General features: G+C 61.1%; 1 protein-coding gene across 3 annotated transcripts in view; it reads right to left on the minus strand.

Annotated features, from left to right (window-relative positions):
- Positions 1-422: 422 nt before the first annotated feature.
- DIS3L2 (DIS3 like 3'-5' exoribonuclease 2) overlaps positions 423-18,924 on the minus strand; it is a 374,067-nt gene continuing 355,565 nt past the window's right edge. The window contains exons 15-21 of one of the 3 annotated variants that reach the window (XM_082658674.1): positions 7,234-7,417; positions 6,511-6,597; positions 3,575-3,722; positions 3,070-3,200; positions 2,797-2,901; positions 1,497-1,598; positions 423-887 (exon numbers count right to left, since the gene is read on the minus strand). In XM_082658674.1, the coding sequence (XP_082514800.1) occupies positions 735-887; positions 1,497-1,598; positions 2,797-2,901; positions 3,070-3,200; positions 3,575-3,722; positions 6,511-6,597; positions 7,234-7,417 (910 nt within the window). In that variant the 3' untranslated portion in view covers positions 423-734. Of the gene's footprint in view, positions 888-1,496; positions 1,663-2,796; positions 2,902-3,069; positions 3,304-3,574; positions 3,723-6,510; positions 6,598-7,233; positions 7,418-18,924 lie in introns of those variants that run through there. The other 2 variants (XM_082658675.1, XM_082658676.1) reach the window with 2 other exon arrangements.

The following is an 18,924-nucleotide window of genomic DNA, read 5'->3' on the forward strand; positions in this document are numbered from 1 at the left end:
TGCTGGCCCCCACTAAGGAAGGTGGACAGGGCCACCCAGAGCTCCGGCCTTGTAAGTGGGGGTGGGCGGCACAGGGCCCAAGCCCCCGTCCTGGGGCCACGGGGGGCGGCAGCCGGCAGAGAGGAAGTGCTGGGGTGGGGATGGACACAGCTACATGCGGCGCGGTGACGGGTGAGCCTGCCGCCTTGCATACTAATTCCGTTTCTAATCAGCCAGAATGAGGCGCTGGCATCGATCTGCCACGCGGCCAGCTCTGTGAATCATCCTGGAACTGCCGGAAAGGCTCCCAAGGGTGGTAACCCCAGCTCAGCTGTGACGGGTGGAGCCCGGGCCAGGTCCCCCGTCCTGGGTCCAAGGGGCACCCCACTACCCTGGCCACCCCGGTGCCCCACACACCAGGCAGCACTCACACTTGATTTTATTCCATGACTCTGATTTACTGAAAACCCCTGGTTTTCTGGGCACGGGAGGGCAGTGGGTAACCTGGCAGAAGGGGCGCTGGCCTCCCAGGAGGACCAGGTCTAGCTCTGCGCTGCTGAGCACCGGCCAGCCCGCAGCCTTCCATCCAACCCCACCCTCCCCCTCCAGTTTGAAAACCAAGCTGCAAAAATAAAATAGAATGAAAAAATAAAAACAAAACCCTGAGTTGTTAAAAACCAAATTAAGAATCCCCGTTGGTGCCCGAAGTTCCTATTCCTAACGGGAGTGGGGGAGGGGTGGGCCGGCTGGCGGCTTCAGTCCTGTTCCTCCGCGAGGTCCCCGCCGCCCTGCTCGTCCTGCCAGTCTAGGAGGCCCTCGGTGCCGGGTCGCTTCAGGATGGCGCTGTACTTGAGGGCCGTGGCCTCTGCCCGCAGCACCACCTCCACCAGGCTGAAGATGCTGACGACCTGAGGCAGAGCAGAGCCCAGCAGGGGACGCGGGTGCCGGTGAGGGGGCGGCCCAGGGGGCTGCCCACCCAGCCGGGCCCCGGGGCCCCTCGCTCTGCCTCCCTAGGCCTCCACTGGCTCATCTGTAAGCGGAGCTTGTTCAGGGCTGAGGCCGTGGGGTCCCGGTGCGAAGCAGAGGAGGCACGCGCTGCTGTGGGCAATGCCTGCTGGGGCCGCTCAGCGCCAGGGAGAAACCACTGGGGTCCGGGTCTGCTCTTTGAAGCGTGTCGTAGGTAAAAAGCTGTTTCCTTGGGTCGGAGGTCTACGGTGTTCATCAGATTCTCAAAAGGACACCCGAAGTTAAGGGCCCTGCTTTAGGGAGGTAGGCAGAGGCCGCTGCCTCTCCCCAGGGTGGATGATTCCGGGGAAGGAAGGTGCTGCCAGGAGGCTAGGCCCAAGGAGTGGTGACAGGGCTGCCGGCCTCGCTGGGTAGAGCCGGAAATCGCAGCCGGGAGCCCAAGAGGGGAGGCCCGGGGAGCGCGCCCAGGAGGCCGGAGGGGGCTCGCCAAGAGTGGGGTGGACGGGGACCCAGTGGCGCTCCGGAAAAGCTGCCCCACCCCCGGGTCTGACCTGCTGCGCCGGCCCCTGCTCCGCGTCCTCAGGCTCCCAGACGAGCGTGAGCTCCGGCTTCTTGCCCACCTTCTGGAAACGGTATGACTGCAGGGGCAGCGCCTGGGGGTGCACACACCTGCATCTCAGGACCCGGGCTCTAGGCGCCGCCTCTTAATCTCTGACCCTGCAAGGCCACCAGTGCTTGGAAGCAGCCCCTCGCCTTGGCCCGCCTCTGACTGGCCTCAAGGGAGCTCCCTGCCCTGCTGCCTGCCAGTGGCTGCTCGACCTTTGACGGGGGTGGCCCGCACCCTTGCCTCTGGCCTCGGGCCAGCTTCTGGGCGGCCTTGAGAGGCCACCTTCATGGAGGGGCCTTCACTGAGGGGGGCACCGGGGGCGCCACGTGTTATTCGGGGCAGGTGGTGGGTCTGTCCGGCCTCATCAGGGACCATCCCTGTAGGGTCGAGGTGGACCGGGCACCTGAGGCTGGAGGGCTGCCGCCCCTCCCGGCCCTGGGTCTGTTAGCACAGACTGAGGGCTGGGTTGTGAGCAGAGGCGATCTAGACCTGAACTCCATGCTGTTCAGTGAGCTTCAGGACGAGAGCCCGACTTGATTCCTGCTGACTCCATTCTGTCTCTCCTGCTCTAATCCACTTCATTCATACCACGTTTATTGCATGCTATGTGCCGCGTTCTGCACTCCCCAAGGTCCTCTGGGTGTTGGGAAATTCAAAGCCAAGGTCAGGGGCCAGGTGGTGACTCACTAAGCACAATGTCAGCTGGAACAGGTCCCTCAGGTGGCATTAGACTGGCACCAAGTACCCTTGGAAAGAACCTCGAATGAAGCAGCCCCCGGGGCAGGACCAGGGCAAGGGCTAGCCTCGTCCTGCTTCTCAGGGGACACAGCTTCCAGAGTGGCCACGGCCCATTCTCTCTGGTCTTTCCTTCCCCTATGTTCCTTTAAAAAACCTCCCAAAGCCTGCCTACCCCACTTCCTATACTGGTTATGGAGGGACCTGATCTCTGGTTGCTCAAGTCCTTGGGAAAGAGGCCTGACCCTTGGCCTGGATCCCTGATCCCAGGCAGGCGCGGCTGGCTGTCTCGGCAGGACCCATCGGGTGAGCGTGGTGCCAGCACAACCCGCAGCTGAGAGAGGGGCAAGGGCTGTTTCCCCAGATGCTGGGGAAACAGGGAGGAGACCCAGCAGTGGGAACAGGGACAGGCAGGTGGGAAGGGAATGTGCTAGGTGGACGCGGCTCGGTGCTCCCTCTGCCTGCTCAGAACACCCCTAACCTGGGCCCTGGCAGCCCCCAGTACTCACATTACAGTAGATGCGCTTCTGTACCCCGTAGCGCAGCACCAGCACGTCGAAGGCTTGGCTCAGGACGCCCATCACCATGGCTTCCGACTCCAGCGGGCCGCTCTCCTGCATGGCAGGGCTCCAGCCAAGGCTCGGCCAGGGGATGCAGTCTCCCCCCAGGGCCCACCCCAGCTACCAAAGGCCCTGGACCCCTGGAGCCCTCCCTGTGAACAGGTGCCCTGGCGGGCAGGTGGGGTGGAGGGAAGGGGAGGGACGACAGGCTGGCGGCCTCACCTTGACCAGGATGGCAAAGAACAGGCTGGTGCTCAGCTCCTGCACACGCTTGGAAGCCATGCGGCGGTCATTGCAGTGGTCAGCCTGCTTCTGCAGGGCCTCGGGCTCCACATCTGAAAGCTCCCTGTAGCCTGGGCAGAGAGTGGTCGGGGGCCCACTGGCGGGTGCTGTGTGTGTGCCGTCCTTGGCGGGGTTCTGGGCAGCATGGTGCCCCTGGCCCGGGTCAGATGGGGCCTGGGAGCCCCACGCAGAGCTGGGGCCTCCCTGATGCCCAGCTTGGGAGGGCCGAGAAAGGGGGGCTTGCCACGGTGAGGGCCCTCGAGCCCCTAGCACACGCTCACAGGGGAGGTTCTGGCACAGGCTCCCCTACTGCTTGGGCTGCCCACCCCTTGGGGCCTTCACAGTCATGGCAGTGTGGCCTCTGGCCGCCGGGCACCCACTCTGGGTGGGGGGAGTAGCCCTTAGCTGGGCCCAGGCTGGCACCGCCCCGTGCTGCACCCCTTACCCAGCGTGGTGGCCAGGAGGCGATGCACCAGGACGTCAGCGAAGCGGCGGATGGGCGAGGTGAAGTGCGTGTAGAGCGGCACATTGAGGGCGTAGTGGCGGAACTGCGCCTGGTCCTGCAGCACCCCCGAGCAGAAGTACAAGGCCATCTGGGGAGGTGGGGCGGACCTCAGAGCCTGGCCAGGCTGGGTGCGCGCTGGGTGTGCTCCGCGAGCCGGGGAGACTCAGAGCCTCACGAGGGGCAGTCTTGGGGGCGTGGACCCACCTGCCAAGCTGCGGGCAGCTGAGCAAAGCCGGGCAGGCCCGAGGACGTCAGGGGCTGTTCTGTGTGAGGGAACCCCTGGGGCTGCCATGAGACTGGGCGGAGCCGTGGGTGCCCTTGCCCCTCTCCTGCTGAAGGCAAGGGCAGGTCTTGCCCAGAGCCCCTCTGCCAATGACCGGAAGTGGAGTGGGCCGGGGGGAGAGGCTGTGTGTTTCTTGCTGGGAACCCTTAAGATGCTGAAGGGACTCCTCCCTCAGAGCCCTGGGGGACCTGCCACCAAACCCCTCGGGGAGGGGAGGGGAGGGGAGACCCTGTGCTGAAGTCAGAGGACAGCGGGGAGGGGCTGGAACTCATCCTCCTCCACAGCCGGTCACTGCTGAGTCTTAACGGCTGTTACTGCCAGGAACCAGGAGGAGGGATCGTTTCTGGCTGGCCCCCTCCCCAGGACAGGGCTGGGGGAGCTACACTGAAGTGGGGAACAGGAGAGAAAGCCCGTGGGCCTGCCGGACCGGCGGCTGCAGGACTTCGCCAGGACACAAAGCCCAACACCACCATGTGGCCAGAGCGGGAGGTAGGAGAGAAGGTCCAGGATGCCCTCCACCCAGAGCAAAACGGGCGCCTGGCTCTTCCTCTCTGGCCCTGGTCCAGTCTTTGGTCTTAGCCGGCCTCCTGCCCTCTAGTCCTCATCCCTGCCCTGCTGAAGGCCACGCCTGCACCCCAGCACCTCTGTGCCCCCTATACTCCACCTCCCACCAGCCAAGGGAGGCAGTGGTTGGCCAGTCTCCCAGTCTCAGCCCTTCCTGCCCCTGACAACCTGTCCTGAGACCGAGACCCAGAGCTCTGAGTTCAAAAGGCCCTCCTGCAGGGCAGGAGTTAGGACTGTGGCCCAAGGAGAGACGCTGAGCTTCTCTAGGGGCCCAGCAAACAGCCTGGCCCGCGCTGCAGCTGTGCTGAGAGCCTTGGCCACGGGCCCTGAAGCCGCTTGCCCTGCGCTCCCCGAGTTCTCAGGGCTGGGGATCCAGGACCCGCGGCTGCCTGGGAGCAAGTGACCAGGTTCCTCTGCCAGGGCCAAAGTCACACTCTCGTGTGTTCGCTCGCTCCCTCCCTTGCCGCTTGCTCACCCTCACACCCTCCCGTGTGTTCGCACAAATGGACAGCCGGCTCCGGTTACTCTGTGCGTGACGGCCTTGGAATCTAGGACGCAGCTGGCGGTGCCCTGCTCGGCTACCCAACTCTGCTTCCCTTCCAGCTCCCACTGGGCCCTGGGTTACATCTCGGGTAAGTCACTGGAGGAGGGAGCAGCCTCCACTGTGAGCCATGTTTGGACCTTGTTCTCAGAAGTGGCCCAGTTCCCCAGATGAGCTGGGCTGAGGAGGGCAGAGGGCCCCGGCTCCCTTCCTGGGTGACGAAGGCGCCTCTGGGCAGCGTGGGATGGGTGAGGGCCCAGAACTGGGACACAGACAGGGAACCAGGCACCACGGTCACTCTGGTCACTCCCTCACATCAGATCCGCAGGCAAAGGCTGGCCTCTGAGGTTGCTGGCAGGCAAGGCCAGGAGAAGCCGGGTCTTTTTCAGGCTCTGGGTGACTGGGCTCCTTTCCTTGGACCTCCGGGGCTGGGTTGGCCTTAGAGGTGGATGGCTTCCAGAGGCTGAGGGCAGGGAACGGCAGCTTCATCGGGCCTGTGTGTGGTGTCAAGCCCAGTGGCCAGAGACACACGCCCCCCCCCCCTCCATGGGGGGTGCTTTACAGTGCTTGGTGCGGGACAGACATCGGTGACTGGGGGCAGGGTAACGGCCGCCAGACCCAGACGGACCTGACGGTCCCATTCCTGGCAGAGCTGTGAGGTCTCAGAAAACAAGTCGGTTGCGACCAGCTGAGACGATCTTGTTCTTGGGAAACAGACTGAATCCGCCCAGTGACCGAGCCCCTGAACGATGGTCTATCACTGTTCCCAGGCCGGGCTGCGGCCCACCGCTGGACCCATTAGCACCCACAGCTCCCGCCGACCTGACAGTCCACGGGGGCGGCTGCTTCCCAAGATGCTCAGCCCCACAGGGGCTGGAGCACGGCCTCGGAGAGCTGCGACTGGCTGCCAGGAGCAAGCCTACCGTCTGCCTCCCAGGCGGCCGGCCTGTCCTCTAGCTGCAGACACAGCCTCACGGCCTCAATTCCCCCTCTCCCGACCGGTTGCGACAGGGAGATTTCTCTGCCCGGGGCCCACAAGCCACAGTGGGGGCTAAGGACCAGCCCCTGTGCAGGCTGCTCTGGGAGACCAACGTTCTCTTTCCCCTCCAGGGTCCCCACCTGACCATGAGTTGCTGACCAGGCCCCATTCCCTTGCCCGAGCTGGTCTGGTGTGTGGGGTCCAGGCCCTGGAGTCTTGGGACGTGCCCTGGCGTGGCTCCCCACCTGCCGCCAGGAAACAGAGCCCCAGAGGCCATGCAGGGGGGCAGGGGGGCAGCAGGGCAGCGGGGCTTGAAATGTCTCCTCTAACTGAGCCCACAGGCAAGTCTGGGCAGGAGGCAGCAGGCCAAGCTCAGGAGCCCAGGGACTTCCTGTGCTGGGTGTTGCCGGGGGGCACCCTCCCCAAACCTCCCCTAAGGTTCTCCGAGCCCACGGAGGCATGGGTGCTCCAAGGAGAAGGCGGAGGATGGAGGACTGGCCCTTCCTTACCTGCATGGGCCGGGAGCACATGTTGGTGAGCACCTCCTTCCGGGCCAGTGAGTACTTGTCATCTCCAAATGTCTCCATCAGACTTTTCTGGAAGGAACCCATGTGATACGCAGTCAGGCTTGGGGAGAGGCTCTGGGGCCCCATCACCCACTGATCATCTGGCCCTGGGGAGGAAAGGTCAGCCGAGGGGCCCAGCCCTGTTCAGATGGCCATGGGTGGGGTGCAGGGGGGTCGGCAGCCCCCAGACTGTGTCCCACGCTGGGTCTGCCTCGAGGGTCCTGGCTTGAGGTCAGTCCTTCCATGTCCAGCTGGCTGGCCTGGGCGGGCCTGGAGCACAGATGGGGACAGTCTCCCTCCTGTGCGGTGCAAGCTAAGGCCATGGATTCCTGAGCTGCTCAGTTCCAGGTGGGGAGCATCTGATATCCCTTCCCGTGAAGAACAGCCTCTGGCTTCCAATAATCCCAGCCCCTACAGAAGCCTCTGGGTCCGAGCCCGGCCCATCCCTGGCCACAGGACCCCTGCCCACAGCTGAGCCCTGAGGGGACTCCCTCGGTCTCCCGGGCTCCCTCCCAGGCCCTCCCCTCTCCCTTGGGGTGGGGGTGGGGATCTGGCTAAAGGGTAACGGACCCTGGTGGGATGCAGAGGCTGCTGAGCCCGGCTCCCAGGCCTTCCTCCTCCTTCCCTAAGCAGGGCCTCCCCGGCCCCTGTGCTCCCAGCACTCACATTGAGGGCCCCTGCGGAGCTGAAGTCCATGGGCAGCCCCATCTGGTCACAGAATTCCACCAGGTCATTGAGCATCTTGGTCTGGGGTGGGGGGTGCCGCCGTAGCAGGGCTCGCTCGGGGAAGGCGCAGTGGATCTTGCGGGCCACGGCCATGTTGGCCAAGAGCATGAACTCTTCCACGAGCCTGCAGTGGGGAGGGACCGCGGGGGTTGTTCTTTCCTGCTTCTCTGCTAGCTGGCTCTCTTGCATCCTTGTGTCAGCTTCAAGCTGCCCCCCACCCCGGGCATCCAACCTACTTTGTTCCTGCAAGTCGCTTCCCCCTCATTCCTCGGCTCATGCCCCTCACGGCACTAACCAGTCTGTACTCTTCCCTGCTGATGTGTTAGCTCGCGCGCTGGGTCTCCTACTAGATGGGGATCCTGGACAGCAGGGATGGTGCCTGTCTTATTCCCCCCTGTAGCCCTGGTGCTTGGGACCTCACCTGACCCAGAGAAGGTGCTCAGTAAAGATCTCTGCTGAATGACTAAGCTTCCCAGAACACTGCGGGGCACGTCCAGCTGTAAGAAAACGCTATGCCCGGGCAGGCCATGAGAAGCCAGAGGACTCTGCACGGGGGCGTATAGAGGCAGGCGCGCAGACCCAGGGCCCCCCGTTCCCAGGAGTACGTGGCTTCTTTTCCCCCCTGGAAAGATGAGTGTCTCTGAGGATGAACAGGAGAGTCACAGAGGGCAAGAGGAAAGCCGTGCGTTTTGGGACAAGACAAAGGCGTTGCTGAGGAGTTCAAACCACAGAGCCATCCTTCTAGGAGTCAACCCTCCAGGCCTGCTTCGCCCGAGTGTGATTAGGGTCCACGAGTGTGGATGGAGGTGGCTCCAAAGCAGGCCAAGAGTCACAGGGAGCAGCAGGGACTGACGGGGGAGGGCAGAGGTGCGCCAAAGCGCAGGAGCCAGGCAGAGGGGGACGCCGCATCACCGCGCTGAGCTCAGCACACCCTCAGCCCCCCGATCTGGGGCAGGAAGCCCACGTGCTGCTGTCCTGCCCAGGGCGCCCACAGAGGACAAGTGGATCGGGCACGTGTACGAGAGCTGAAGCCTCCAGGAAGGGGCGTGGGTGTGGGCTGGTGCCCTATGTGGGGAAAGCCTCCTCCCTTGGGGAGACTCTTGGGGCCTTCCCCAGCTTAGGGGAGCCTCTTCCCAGCCTTGAACCTGAAGCTCTAGGTTGTATGTCAAGCCCATGCTTCTCCCACAGAGGCAGGAGAGGTCAGGGAGGAAGCTCTGGCAGGCCTGGCAGCAGCTGGGGGCCCGAAATGAACGTCCCCTTCTGGAGGTGTGGGCAGTGCTTGGGGTTAGCCTCGTGCCCTCCCCAAGCTCTTGGGAAGAAACAGCCAGTGGGGGGACAAGAGCGTGAGTGGGCAGAGCCCCGCCTTCCCCAGGCTAGGCCTCTACGCTGAGGGGTGGCTCTGGTCTGCCGGGCTGTCGCCCAGAGCATATCTGTCTCCCTGCAAAGCCCACCTTGTGAGGAAGAAGGGCTGTGGAATGCCCCAGGGCAGGCACCATCAGGACCTGGCCTGGACCTCGGGAGGAGGCCCACCCATGGCCTGCACTCCTAGCTCCTCCTGTGTGGGCACCGTGGTGGGCCGACCCCCAGCCTACCACCCACCATGGGGAAGGGCTTGGGTGAAGGACTGCAAGGGTCAGGTCTCAGTGGCCCTTCCGCCATGCAGGAGGCCTGTGTGTAGAATGAGTTTCTTCATTCCCCGCTGGGTTGCAGCAATAGTCTTTTAAGCGGCCATCCGGCCTCCCACCCCAAAACCTGTCCTTGAGCATATCACTTCCTGCTAAAACCCCTCGAGTTCATGCGCTGGAACCCGACCACCAAACCTCCTGAGCGAGGCCTACATCCTCGCTCCAGCATGTTCTTGCTGTAGAACCCTGCACAAGTTACCGACCTTTTCTGTTCTATTTTCTTGAACGTAGAACAGGGATAATAATAGCACGTGCTTCACAGAGTGGTTGTGCAAACCAGCAGGAGTAAAACATGTTTCAAGGGCAGACCCTGTGCCTGGCGTGACGTCAGCCTCAAGACACGGGAGGTGCTGGGAATTCCCTGGCGGTCCAGTGGTTAGGACTCCGCACTTTCACTGCCGATGGCTTTGGTTCAATCCCTGGTCCTTGGGGAGCTAAGATCCTGCAAGTCGCGTGGTGCCCTGTGATTTCCATCCCTGCCATTTGTCACCCTCCTTTGACCTTTGCATGTCTTCCCTGAAGGGCATCTCCATCCCTCCTGGGCACTTACTGCCTGATTAGATACCTGGCAACGAGGGTCAGCCTGTCTAGGGCCACCTGTGTCACAGTCTAGCACCATCTGACTCTTCACATTCGGTTTTCATATTTAGATCCTGTCAACTCAAGAGGAGTCTCAAGTCCTGCTAGATTGATGTCTGACTTGATGTCTGCCTGCTGTTGGTCAGACCCTGCAGAACATCATCACGTAAACGCTTCAGATGCACAATTCAGCCATTCATTTGTTGCCTACTCAGCACACGTGACTGTGCCGGGCGGTTCCAGACTTGTCTCCCCATGCAGTCCCAGAATCACTGTGGGCCGGGGGCACACAGGCTGCTCCTTGGAGCCCTGCGGTCCAGTTCAGCTTCAGGCTTGGGCGAGGAGGGAGCACCTGTAACCTTGGGGCTGACCCTGGGCTGCGTTTTGCAAGCGTGGCCAGCAGGGGACAGCATGGCCCCATAGGAGGGTTGTGTGAGCTCAGGCTAGGGCAGGGCAAGCAGCAGCGCAGGGCTGGAGGGGCGGGGGCTCCGGCCTGTGCCCCGCCCTCTCTAACCTCACCCCCACCCCTTGGGTCAAAGGAACTGAATGTTCAGGGAGCCTCCTAATGAGCTGTGCTCTAGCTCCTATTTCCTGCAGGGGCTCTCCCGCCTCAGGATCTCATATAAGGCGGAGAACCCAGGGAAGGGACAGCAGGGTGGAACTGATACCCGAAGCCCCAGGCAGTGATAACAGTCCTCCGTCAAGCTGCTTCTCCAGAGACCCCCAGTACGGTCCCACGAGTCACCTGAGGCTGGCGAGAGAAAAACAAGTGCGCTCCTGTTACCTTGAAAGTCTTGCGAAGCTTTGGTCGCAGGGGCTGACCTTGGACAGGCCCCTTTGTACCTCTGGGGGCTCCACATCCGTGAGTGTCTCAGCCCGCCCCTCAGGACAAGAGGCCGGAGTTAAGAGGGCAGCCTCCCTCCAAGACAGTTCAGAGATACAGCCCATACCTCCCAGAAAAACATCAGTGTCACCTAACAGGGAGGTGGCACAGCAGTGAGCCCGATCCCTCGGTGCTGCCACAGCTCATTAGTGTCCTAGGATAGCTGCAGGGACCGTCTCCCCACAACCTGTCCGCAAAGTCCTTCTTACACCCCCAGGTGGGGGGCGGGGCAGGGAGGAAGTGCAAGCCTGTGGGCGGGAGAAAGCAGAGCAGCGCCTGGAGCCCGAGCCCATCCAGCCCTGGGGTGCCTGGGAGGGTGCAGCAACGATGGCGCAGGTCCCCCCACGCAGTGTGGCAACAGGAAGGCCAAGGGAAAGGCAAGCGATCAGCAGCCAGATTGCAATGAGTTCAGGATTCACCGTCAGAAATGGGGCCGGGCATCCGGAAGGGGAGCCGGGCTGGCCAGTACTGGGGCGGGGGTAGGTGGGTGTCGCTGCTCTCATCTGGGCCAGCAAAGGGGCCCGCTCCTACGGGGCTCCATAGGTCCTCCTCACGGGTCAGTTCCCGGACGGGCCAGCAGGGGGCGCCCAGCATCTTCCTGCCGCAGGACCTGGGACGTGGCAGGAGCAGCTTAGAACCCAGCAACTTCTGGGCAGGAAGGAGCCTTACTTTATAAACTGCAGCCCTGCGGCCTTAGGTCCAGGGGTCTCTGGGCTCCCATTCAGTGTGTTTTTCCTTGGCCAAAGCCAGCTCTGGGGCTGAAGGCTTTGCTCAGTCAGGGAGAGTGAACAGTGCTCTGAGGGAAGGCAGGCTGATTAGAGGAGGTGGTCCCACAGCTGACCGGTCAGCAAGCACCCCTTCACCCTGATCTCCTCCTGCCTCTGAGGGGCAGAGCTGCATGCCCAGGCCCGTAGCCAGAGCTCAGAGATGCTCCAAGCTGTCCTGGGTGGTTAGGATGTCCTCTGAGAGCAAACTGCACATACCGACTGGGGTGTGAAACCCAAGCCGGGATGGAGCCCTGCACACTGCCCTGGCCTCAGACTTGCTCCCTGGTCTGGGTACCTGCCCTGATCATAACCCAGCTCCCGCCCCAGCGCGGCACAGGCATGAGCTCACTCCCCTCCGCAGGGGAGGGGGGCGGGCGCTGGATCTCAGCAACTGCCTGACAACTGCTCTAAATAGGGCTCAGGAATGGCCACCAGCCAGGATCACCCTCCAGAACCGCAAGCCAAATCCTCAGAGCCGGGGCCTTGGTCTCAGGCCTGGCATCTGCTGAGCATCTGGAGCTCAGTGCCACCAGGGGCCCCATGACCCTGGAGGGCTGGGCCGGCTCTGCTGTGACAGACAGATGAAGGTCTAGCCAGGGGGCCGTGCCAGGACGCAAGCTCGGCAGCACTAACTCCGCAGCACCCCACCTACCTGTGCTCTGGGCCTCCAGGTGCTGGAGGGAAGGCTTCTCATCCCAGGGAGGAGGTGAGCAAGCCTAGAGGCCTCACAGTCCCTCACCTGCTACGGCAGACGGCAGGTAAAGACCACAGGCAAGCTACACACAAGTACACACGCTCCTCACGCAGCAGAGATGCCTTGTCTAGAATGGTATATGCCAGACTGTGTTGACGTTACTTACTTAACAAAAAAGTATAGATATATATGAAATGCTAGGGCCTTAATTCATGGGATTTTTTATTATAGGACATCCCTTTGCCTTTAAGATGCTAACATGCATCAGGATTTGGTGAGAAGGAGCTACTGGGATGCGGCGCTTACTGCTCACTGATGGTTGAAACTGTTTGTGTCACATCTTAAAGGATGATGTTTGGGAAAGGCCGCTCTACCTGACAGGGGTGAGGCAGTGGCTAAAAGAGAAATGGGCTAAAATGTCTGCCTCTTCGGAGGAAGGCTGCCCACCCTTGTCCATGAAGAAACTGGGTGTGTCTGTGGCCACAGGAGGCCCTCTGGTTGGGCGGCTGGGCGTGTCCTATGGTGAGGCGTATGCTCCTCACCTGTCCTGACCCCCCTCCTTTCCTGATGCAAGTGCACAGCCCGGGCAACTGGAGAGGAGGAGGTTAGTGGTTACCAGCTCAGCAGCTCGCCTTGAGTCCCAGCTCTACCACTCGTTAGCTGTGTGAATTCAGGTAAATTTCTTAACCTCTCTGAATCTCAATTTATTTACCTGAAAAAAATGGGCATACGATAGACAAGTGCCTGGTCTTAAATAAATATTACATTATTATTACGCATACTGTGCCAGTGACTGGCCTGGGTGCCCCGACCCTAGGGTTTGGGCTGAATACAGCAAGGTCCTAGACGCTTCCCGCCATGATGCCACCACCTCGGTCCAGGCCTCCATCTCTTAGCAACTGGCGTCCCTATTTCTAGCCACTCCCTGCTGTTTCAGTCTTCACACCCAGAGAGATGCTTTCTCTCTCAAAGGCAAATCTGGATGGTCACGCCCCTCTCCTGCCTGAAGCCCTTCAGGGGCGACCACTGTCCTCAGGACAGTTCCACCTCCTGGTAAAACACGGTTTTCCAGGCCACCTCTTGTCATGTGCTCGGGTCACCTCTCCCTTCTCGCTGCCCCCCTAACCCTCACACTCCAGTCATATTGAATTCTTTTAAAAAATATATTTATTTATTTATTATTTGTTTGGCTGCATAGGGCCTTAGCTGCAGCCCACAGGATCTTTTTCATTGCGGCCTGCGGGCTTCTCTCTAGTTGTGGCGTGTGGGCTCCTGAGCGCGCAGGTTTAGTTGCCCCACGGCATATGGGATCTTAGTTCCCCGACCAGGAATCAAACCTTCGTCCCCTGCATTGGAAGGCGGATTCTTAACCACTGGACCACCAGGGAAGTCCCCATATTGAATTCTTGGGGCTCTTTCTTGCTTCTGTCCATTTGCACTGCTGTTCCCTTAGCCTGGAATCCTACACCATTCTCCCCCCATCTCTTTTTCCCTTCCTCTGGGGAGGCAGCATGAGGGGCCCACCTGGCTCCTATGTGCCTCCTGGGCGGCCCGTTCCTATCCCATCACAGCACTTAGCCCACACTGCTGTGATCACCCCTTCGATCGTAGGCTGTATCTCCCCTCCCCACCCAGTGCCATCTACCCTGGGCCCAGTGCGAGGCCTGGCACAGTGTAGACGCTCAATACATCTGTGCACGATGAAGGACTCCCAGGATGGTGCACACTCAGAAGTTGAAAGGGCTGGGTTCCTGCCCCAAGGCCTCTTTTCTGCGTGGGCACACAGCCCTCACACATATACTTCTGACCTCTAACACTTGCTGCTAGAGGTTGTTGAAAACATAAAGCTCTGCCTAGGAAGCTGACATCATTCCCAAGCACTGAGAAGGAAGCTACAGCCTTCCCCTGTTCTTTGCCCATCCCCCGAGTCTACAGAGCACCTGTCCCCACTCACAGCAAGCTGGTGGCACTTGTCATTTTACCCAGCCCCCCTCCAGCCATTCGTTGGTTTGTTCACTCACTCAGCCTGAAACCTTTTCGGAGCTGCTGCTGTGGGTGGGTGCAGGGAGAGAGGGAAGAGACAAGCACCTGCGACAGAGGGCAGGCGACAGCCTAGGTGTGGCCCATTAAATCCTCCTGCAGCCTGGGAGGTGCTTCCACCCCTTTCTAATGTGTGGGGAAGCTTAAGGTGCAGAAAGGAAAGGTGATCAGGCCCAAGTCCCGCACCTCGTAACCAGCAGCTGGGTTCGCCACCAGTTTGTGTGACCTCGACACCCTGCTGCCTCTGCCATGTCCCAGGCCCTGCTGCCACCAGGAAGCCTTGGCCTGCCCTCCAGGAGCCCCCAGCCTCGTGGCGGGGGGATACACCCACAAATCTAAGACCAATTTCAGGAGACGGCCAAGAGGAGGGAAACACTTCACATGAAAGGGATAAAAGAGCAAAGGTGTGGACGAGGGAAAAACATGCATCAGCCACATTCGGAAAATTAGCAATCAAGGGAAGAGGAAGGAGGGCTACGAGGCGAGGGCGGGACGGGCCTCCGGGGCCTGGGGAGCCAGACTCCAGGATGTGGGCTGCGCGGGGGAGCTGGGGGAGGCTGCTGAATGAGGGCGGCCGTGAAAGGGAAGCACACGGTGGCAGTGGGGCACAGGGACCAGAGGCCCTGCGCAGTCGGGGGGTAGCTGACGAGTCTGAGGGCTTGCAGGCCACAGCCAGAGGCAGCAAGAAAGGCCAGGGCAGGCCCGAGTTCGGAGCTGCACGCCAAGGTGAGGCTCTGGGAGCGGAGGGGAGGGACCTCAGAGGGTGACGAGGTGGCCCAGAAGCCCACATGGCCTAAGAGGGAGCCAGCTCCAGCTGGGCAGCTGTGCCCCGTGCAGACCCTGAGCTGAGGAGGGGGCCTTGGAGAGGCCACTGGACTCGGCAAGGAGGAGCCTGTGGCCACAGCCCTGAGGGTGCGGAAGTTGGTTCCGAAGACCAAAGATTCAAGGGTGAGGGAGGCGGTCCGGTGGGGACTCCTCTCAATACGTTTGTTGGTGAAAGAAGTAATAGTTTGAAGAGAGGGTGAGAAGGGCCTCTGTACTGTTTTCTGATTGCTGTTTTAAGTTTCCAAAAGATCTGACTATGTTTTCAGAGGCAAAGGAGCTAATGGGAAAGAACCTGGGGGTCAGTACCAGACCAAACAACCGTCCGGCAGGAAGTGGCTACCCAGGGAAGAGGCTATGTATCCTCGCAGCTGTGAGCTCCCAGCAGGGGAGGCTGGCCCAAGAGGTTTGGGTGGAGAGGAGGAGGCTTGTGTGGGCCTCCCTCTGCTGAAGAAGGACCCCAGGGGAGACCGCGTGTGACGAGCATGCAGGTAACCGCGGAGCATCACCCGAGGCCCTGTCCCTAAAACTGTCTTCTCAAGTCCACTGGGCACAGGAGAGAAGAGAAGGGCCCATACCCGTCAGGTCAAGAGAGGCCCCTTGAATACAGCCTAGGGACAGGGCAGCCTCCGTGGGCCGACCCACAGTTGGGGCAGGCACAGTCCAGACTGAGGTCAGCGCTGGGCTGGCCAAGCCAAGCGGGCTATGCTGCGCTCCCACAGAACTCCCAGAGACGACGGGGAGGCTGGCACCGGCCGCGGGGTCTCGGCCCCGCGTGGTGCCGACGGGCAGGGCCCCGGCCCGCGGCCTCTCCACTCCTCTGCACCTACACTCTCAACCCTGCCTGGCCAGAGTGGCTCAGCCTCCAAGGATGTTCCGTCTCCAGATCCATTTTACCAGGCTAACCAGACGAGAAACTCACTCAACCTTTCCATACCCAGAACACTCAGAACGTGGCTTCGGAAGTGACTGGGGAGCCGGGCAGCCAGGGCAGAGTGGCACGGCTGCTGCCCAAACCTGCAAATGCATCCATTTTCAAAGATCAAAACCAACTGAGAGACTTAGAACAGCCTCTTCTGCCCTCAGCCACCAGGGCACTCCTCACAACTCTGCGGGAACCTCCTGCAAATGGAATTAGACCGCTTACAGAGATTGTTCAATTAGCTCTCGGTGAAAACTGCTAACTTGGAAATTTGATAAGAATTGCTCCCAGCCAGTTTCAAATTCATTTCTTCTGAAGACTAAATTTTCCCCACTTGGGCACATCCTCACTGTGGGCCAGGAGCCCTTGGGCTTCGCATTGGCTGTGAAGGCAGCCGCTAGGCCTCTCACAAGGGCTGTGCGCCTGGGCGTGGCCCCTTCTCTGCAGCTGAGCAGCCGGCGGGAGCGGAGGCACTGGCCACCCTCAAGGGGCCCTCCGCTGCTCTCCCCACAGCCCCTAATTGAGTGTAGTGTGGTGGAAAATGCAAGGGCCCAGGAGCCGGTGAGATGGGAAGTCAGCGGCCGGATGAGCGCTAAAGTGGAAGCTGCTGGGGATGGGAAGAGAGCACAGTGCAGCTCTATCCCAGGCCAGGGTGGAGCTGGTAGCCCGGAGCCGGAGCCGGAAAGGGGCGGCCTGGAGGGAGGGAGCCGCAGGCAGTCTCCCGGGTGGGTGGGTAGGTTGGGGGAGCACCAAAGGAAATGCAGCAGACTGACGGAAGGGCGCCCATCCACAGCCGGCGGGCACCCCGCTGCAGGCCCGAGTGGAGGGTGCTCCGGCCGCCGCTCGGGCCTCGCGCTGACCCCTCTCCTCCTGGGCTCACTGCAACCTGCTGAGCGTTTTGGACATTCCCATGAAACCACAGGGAAATGAATGGGGCCGAGTTCACAGGCGTGGAAAACCCCAGAGGAGAAGGCCTCTAGAGCCAGACATAACAGGACCTGCGGGTGAAGCCGGAGCCAGGTTTCCTCTTCTGGGAGGCTGAATCCACTCCAGGGCCTTTCTATAGGTTCAGCGGGCGGGGCCCAGCTGCAGCGAGGAGGCACGTTTCAGCCGCTTGTTTTTCTACCTCAAAGGACGTCTCCAGAGGCTCCAGTTCAGAGCGGCCCTCGGGCCCTGCCAAAGGGAGGCCCAGTAGCTGCGGTAGGGAGGGGGGAGGGGACTGCCGGGAGCCGGGCTGACAGGCAGAAAGCCCTTTGTCAGCGTCAAGAAGCTAGAGAAGCCTCGCTCCCTTCCCAAGGTTCAGGGCTCTGCTCTCCGAGGCACCGGGCAGACCTGCGCTCGTGGCAGAAAACTCCCCCTAAGCAGAACCAGGTCGCAGTTTGTGCCGTGTGCCCTTGAAGAGCTGGGTAATTAGTGCTTGCTAGCTCCACCACAGTGTTGACACACATGCCTTTCTCCACCTCTAGCTGCTGTCCAACTGGAGTTAGAACCGCTGACCAGAGGAGGTACAGCCAAGACGCGCAGAAGCCCCGGCACCTCTGGGAGCCGCTGTGGTGCCCTCAGTGGCTCATCTGCCCTAGGTGGACTCCCTGGCTGGCGTCCCTTTCAGGCCCCAGCCCCAAAGCGGGGGCCGGTTCGGCAGCCCTGGATAATGGACAGAGACCGGGCAAGCGCAGTGGGGGCCGGCACGGTGGGTCACCACTGACGTTGGGAGAGAGCAATTGTGATTTAGAAACTAGGCTTTAGGTACGAGAATATTCGAGAGATAAGGGTGTTGTGGAACGCACAGGTTCTCTCTCTCTCTCTCTCTCTCTCTCCATCCCTCTCTCTCTCTCTCTCTCTCTCTCTCACACACACACACACACACTACAAAAGGCAGCTAGATGAGAGAGGACGAGACGCGTGTCCTTGGGAACTCAAGCTCCTTTGCTTTTGCACCTTAGAGCATGTTTCGCTCACCTCCAAGACAGTCTTGGCCTCACTGCCGCTGGGGAGCAGCTCTCCTTGGGCAGGGCCGCCACCCCAGCTGTACGACCACTAAAGGCTGCAGGGAAATAGGAACCACTGCTGGTCTCAGGCTGGGCACGTGATTTCATCAAATCCTCACAAAACCTTGCACGGCAAGGGGCGTGTCAGGCCTAATCTGCCACTGGGAAACTGAGTGTCTGAAAGGCCAAGGATGGTGACGATGTAGATTACAGAGCCAGTGTGTGGCAGGGCCGTGGTCTGGAGACTGGGCTTTCTGACTCTGAAGTCTGTCCTCTACCCCTAACTTGTGATGAGAGGGGCTGCCAGGCCTACCTGGTGCAAGTGGAGGAAAGGGTAATGTGTCCAGGAGAAAAGCGGTTTCTGGAATGGGCAGAATGGGAATCCGAGTTCTTTAGGTCAGTAGTGGCCCCTCTGCCGTAAAGAGGGAACCTGCGTTTCCACGTTCTCCCCCCACCATGCCCCGGCACAGCAACTCCACCTCCAGCAAGCCCTGCAGGATTCTGCATTTCTGTGGGAGGCCCAGAGTTCCACTGGGGGTGGGGGTGGGGGGGCTGTCCAGGGCACACGTGCAATCGGGGCCTGCAGCACTAGGGGGGCCCCGGGGAGGCTGCAGCAATGAGCAGGAGGGGTGGGGCCCCAGCCCCGACACACTGACCTCCTGCGGGCACCTGCGCCGACGCCACCGGGAAGAGATGGGCCAAGTGGAAGGCGCAGGCAGGACGCACACAGGCAGGGGGACCTGGCTGTGAAACCACCCTAGGAAACTGCCTGGGCAGACTGGGCAAGTGCTTCCGGTCACTACAAAGGCCCCTGTGGGGCTCCTCGTAACCCTGACACGCCCTTTTTGGCTTTGTGAAAAAGGTCCAAGAGTGGGCTACAGTTCTAGCCACACACGTGGGTGGGATTGGCTTCCTTGAAGACAACATGTCTTGTAAAATCTTTTGGGAAATGTCAGTCCTTCCTTCTCCCCCTGGACCCAAGGCAGACCTGCCAGTCGTCGCTGAAGACGAGTCTTCAGTGCTCGAGGCCCTGGGGCTGGGCTGCGGGTCCCAGCGAGGGTTTTCCGACTCTCCATGCTCCGCAGCCCTCTGCTCTGTTCGGCCCAGACAGAGACCAAGAACTGCACTGTCAAATACTTTCTTGATTACGCCCCCCAGCTCCCAGCTGACACAAATCCTACTCTCTCACGCTGCAGCCGTGTTCTGGCTTCTGCTTACCTGGGTCTCCACTCACCTGCACCTGCGATGCCT

Source organism: Grampus griseus (genome assembly GCF_964374135.1).
Source record: "Grampus griseus genome assembly, chromosome: 7".
In the NCBI taxonomy this organism is placed as follows: Eukaryota; Metazoa; Chordata; class Mammalia; order Artiodactyla; family Delphinidae; genus Grampus; species Grampus griseus.